This window comes from Diaphorina citri, unplaced genomic scaffold (genome assembly GCF_000475195.1).
Source record: "Diaphorina citri unplaced genomic scaffold, Diaci psyllid genome assembly version 1.1 scaffold2708, whole genome shotgun sequence".
NCBI classification, from domain to species: Eukaryota; Metazoa; Arthropoda; class Insecta; order Hemiptera; family Psyllidae; genus Diaphorina; species Diaphorina citri.
This window is the reverse complement of record NW_007380125.1, coordinates 12,433-16,859: the sequence shown is the minus strand read 5'-3', so window position 1 is coordinate 16,859 and position 4,427 is coordinate 12,433. Positions and strand designations below refer to the sequence as shown.

The window sequence follows — 4,427 nt, the reverse complement described above, 5'->3', positions numbered from 1 at the left end:
AATCTTAATCGACGTAATACTTTGGTCTTTTGTGCTGTCATTTTTGCAATTATTGGTGCTTTTCCACCCGTGCACTATGGTCAATCACTGACTATAGCCTATAATAGTCCTATAGGGTTGTGTAAGGAGTTCACTGTGAGGCACTTGCTGCCTAGAGTGTTGATCTAGTGAATAGTGAATGACGAGTACCTACGAGTACATCTCCGCTGTTTACTCAGGGGTTTTCTAGACTAGTAACTCTGTCTGGGTTTTACTCTAATACGTGGGTTTTTCTGAATGAGTAAGACCTATCAATACAATCTCGTAAGGACAAGAGAGGATGAAAAGTTCCAACTCTAAAACCTAGACCCTAACTGTCAGACCTTGTCAATTAAAGCTCTGTGCAGAAGAAACATCTCGCTACAACACAGACACTTGGGTACGTCTACCTTTCTATGCCATTCAGCCATAAAAAACATAAAACAATGCACAAATGAACAAGACCTTGATTTGAGTGAAGGGGTAACGTAGGGGGCTTGTCTTGGCTTCTTTTTTGATGCCATCATTTTCAAAAAAAAAGAGGAAAAATAGAGAAAGATTTTTCCAGATGATTTTCTAAAAGTACCCCATTTTCTGATTCAGGAAGAGATGCAGAAGGAGAGAGATAATATTTATGTACGCAACAAAGTTATGATCGAATTTCCAAACTCACAAAGTGACTCCTGACCAGTGAAACACTGATACCTTTTACATAACAATTTGGATCTCATTTCAGATTTCCCGGTTGGACTCAAGGCCATTGGGAAAGTGCCTACATTGCTGGCAATTCTCTCACGTATAAAGACCAGATCAATTTCAAGACGCACTCCATCAGGTGCATAGAAGCTAGCTTGGATAAGCATGATCGGTTCTTTGTGTTTGCCAGATCGCAATGGTGAGTTTTAGAATCAAAGAAAACATGAAAATTAGTCTGAAATCCTTTTTATTGTTACAATTTCATGTAATAGGTCTACCGATTTACAAATTAAAGAACTAAAAAGACATATAGCTCGCTCTTTAACAGTAAAAAGCGACTTGACAATGGAAAAAACAGTAATCAAAATATTAAGAAAAAGTATGCTGAAATCCTATCTACAGTTGTAATTTGAACTCTAAATTTCCTTGACTTTCAGTGGTGAGGAAATGTACTCTTGTATCTGGATGAAGAAGAGAGGCCTGAATGTGCTGGAGTTTCAATTGGGACTCAAGTCTAGCAATCATCTGAATACATCACTATGCTCGGATTTCAACTTCCAGTCCACCAAATGGATCACTCAAGGCAGTAAGTCTGAAAATAGTTCTAGTTTGTGTTTCTTTTGATCCAAGTGATGTGAACTCTAAATTTCCTTGACTTTCAGTGGTGAGGAAATGTACTCTTGTATCTGGATGAAGAAGAGAGGCCTGAATGTGTTGGAGTTTCAATTGGGACTCAAGTCTAGCAATCATCTGAATACATCACTATGCTCGGATTTCAACTTCCAGTCCACCAAATGGATCACTCAAGGCAGTAAGTCTAAAAATAGTTCTAGTTTGTGTTCCTTTTGATCCAAGTGATGAAAAAAAAAAAATGAGTTTTCATAGCTATTAGCTTCCAAGTGACCCAAAAGACCCAGAAAAACAACCCCGACCCAAAGTTGTGAATTTGCCGAGAAATGAATAGCTCACCCCTAAAGGAGATTTATCTAAAAAGGGGTTCTTTTAAATTTCAGTGGTGTACAAGTAGGTAGTCACTATTTTAGGCGTTACTTTTAGGTGATGTTTCGTTTTGTTTACAAAATCAAGGCTGTAAAAATATCTACACATTCGCTGGAGCACACAGTTCCTGAGGGTGACAAGTGAAAATGTAGAAACCTTTTCATTTATCAAAAAATCTCTTTCTCCACAGGGCTTGAACGATATCAAGAGGCGAAAAAAAAATGAGTTTTCATAGCTATTAGCTTCCAAGTGACCCAAAAGACCCAGAAAAACAACCCCGACCCAAAGTTGTGAATTTGCCAAGAAATGAATAACTCACCCCTAAAGGAGATTTATCTAAAAAGGGGTGCTAAGTTTAAATTTAAGTGGTGTACAAGTAGGTAGTCACTATTTTAGGCGTTACTTTTAGATGATGTCACGTTCTGTAATTTAGAAAATCAAGGCTGTAAATATATCTACACAGTCGGTGGAGCACACAGTTCCTGAGGGTGACAAGTGAAAATGTAGAAACGAAATTTCCGAGTGTCATGTTTACGCCAAGAGGCAGTGTCATGTTTACGCAAAGTGGCAATGTCATCAAGATAAAGTGTTATACCATGAAGATCTTCTACAAAGATGATAGTGTACTTTGTATGTACATATATGAACTGTAGTTGAGGACTGAGGCAAAAAAATATCTGGAGTAACATTACAGAAATTCTGGACTGACTTTTATGTTTTTGCGTTTTTCTCGCAGTGTATAGGTATTTGTCGAGATAGTATCATTATGGTGACGTTTGTTATACCTATTATGATACCTATTCTTCTGTAGTCATAAAAAAGGTTAGTAGTTTGCCTTTGTGCTAACTTGGTCGCTCGCGTCCGTTATATTCTTGGTACAGCATGTAGTGAAGCTATTTTCCATCTTTACCTCCTTTTTTAAATCTTTTAAGTGGAATAAAGTTAGGCTTCTATTGTGATAAAATTAATTAATGATATCCCAAACCCACATGTCACGGAGAAGATACGCTGAAGATGAATGTTATGGTGACTAAACGAAATTTCCGAGTGTCATGTTTACGCCAAGTGGCAATGTCATCAACTGTGAAACCCTCAGAGGCATCTTCCCTATATCTCACACCCATCACAGTTCCTATTTCGTTACTTCCGGTGACTTCACCACACATAACTTCCTCTACAACTGACCCAGGTCAAGTGTTTTCTTCATCAACTACCATGCCTGTTACGTCAAGTCCTAGCCCAAATACATACCCATCGTACATTCCATCCAGTCCCAACACACGCCCTACTTATGTTCCTCAAGGGAATGAACAGTTTATTTATTTTTATTTTTAAACAAGACTGGTGGTCTATATTTTGATTCTAGGTAGCTGATTTTTACCTTTATCCTCAAAACAAGCAGATGTATTATCAATAGACAGGTAGTCCCGTTCTACTGACAGTAGCTCGTAACTAGTAGATGTAGTAGACATTTCTTTTTATGAAGATTCAACATATAATTTATAAAGAGAATTATACAATCTTTAACCAATAGGTTTTAGTAGGACCACTGCTTGTAAAAGCTTCTTGTCACTGACACCTAATTGGATTTTTGTGGCCCAGTAAACAAAATCCTTTATTAAAACCTAAAAACAAATTATCAAATAGTAATAAAGGAAATACGAGTATAATTTCAAAATAATTGAGACCAACTTGTAATGAAAAATTGAACTGGTCACACGTCCGGCAGAGCTTTCATTGTTTGGAGTGAACAAGAAACTTGAAATCTGATGTAGGTGGATTAAACAAAACCAAGAAAAAAAAATCAAGAAGATAGAGGAAAAGAATACCGAAGAAAGAAGAAATGGTGACTAAACGAAATTTCCGAGTGTCATGTTTACGCCAAGAGGCAGTGTCATGTTTACGCAAAGTGGCAATGTCATCAAGATAAACTGAAAGAAGAAGACAGAGGCAGGTTGTGGGTAACCTAATGGCATCATAGGTTGTGTCAGAAGTGATAGAAAAATTATAGAGGATATACTAATTTTTAGTTGATACCAATAATATTGAATCTGACTGGTTTAGTTCTTTTGAACTGCCCCCAGTCCGAAAGAACTGGGGTACTTTTTACTCTGAATTGAGAATCTCGAGATCTCCACAGGGACAAAGAGATCTCCACAGGGACAAAGATCGTTCAATCAGTAAAATTAAGTTTCAAAGTTCAATGAGGAGGGGATCCACCAACCACATAGAAATAAAATTAGTATCATTAACATAGGTACCTAAATTCCTCATGAGATGATAGTGTACTTTGTATGTACGTATATGAACTGTAGTTGAGGACTGAGGCAAAAAAATATCTGGAGTAACTGAGAAGGTATTATAGTGATCTGAGGATTCCTCATGTTGCTCTATTGTACGTTATACAATACAAGAATATTGTAGGTAAACGGATACTATTTTTCACGAATTTCGTGAATATAATATAACCTCTTTATACACAGTATGACTCCTGCAATACGTAAAACACACAAACAAAATAGTCATTAACCATTCTGATGGGAGGATGTGGTGAATATGTCTATTTGTCTAAGGAAGTCTAAATTAACATTTTTGACACTGGGTCTTAATTGATATTTAGGATGCTTTTGTGTGGATAAGCAGGCTTATTAACGTGCGAATTAAAACGATATGTAGTCATACTTGACCACCCATGTTAAAAATAGGGGTTTTTT

The 4,427-nt window shown here is 36.8% G+C and overlaps 1 protein-coding gene across 1 annotated transcript in view; it reads left to right on the top strand.

Moving 5' to 3' along the window:
• The first annotated feature begins 750 nt into the window (after positions 1 to 750).
• Positions 751 to 4,427, top strand: part of LOC103519401 — a 9,391-nt gene continuing 5,714 nt past the window's right edge. The window contains exons 1-3 of the mRNA XM_026830921.1: positions 751 to 913; positions 1,152 to 1,300; positions 1,904 to 1,925. Of these exons, the coding sequence (XP_026686722.1) occupies positions 1,162 to 1,300; positions 1,904 to 1,925 (161 nt within the window). The 5' untranslated portion in view covers positions 751 to 913; positions 1,152 to 1,161. The remainder of the gene's footprint in view (positions 914 to 1,151; positions 1,301 to 1,903; positions 1,926 to 4,427) is intronic.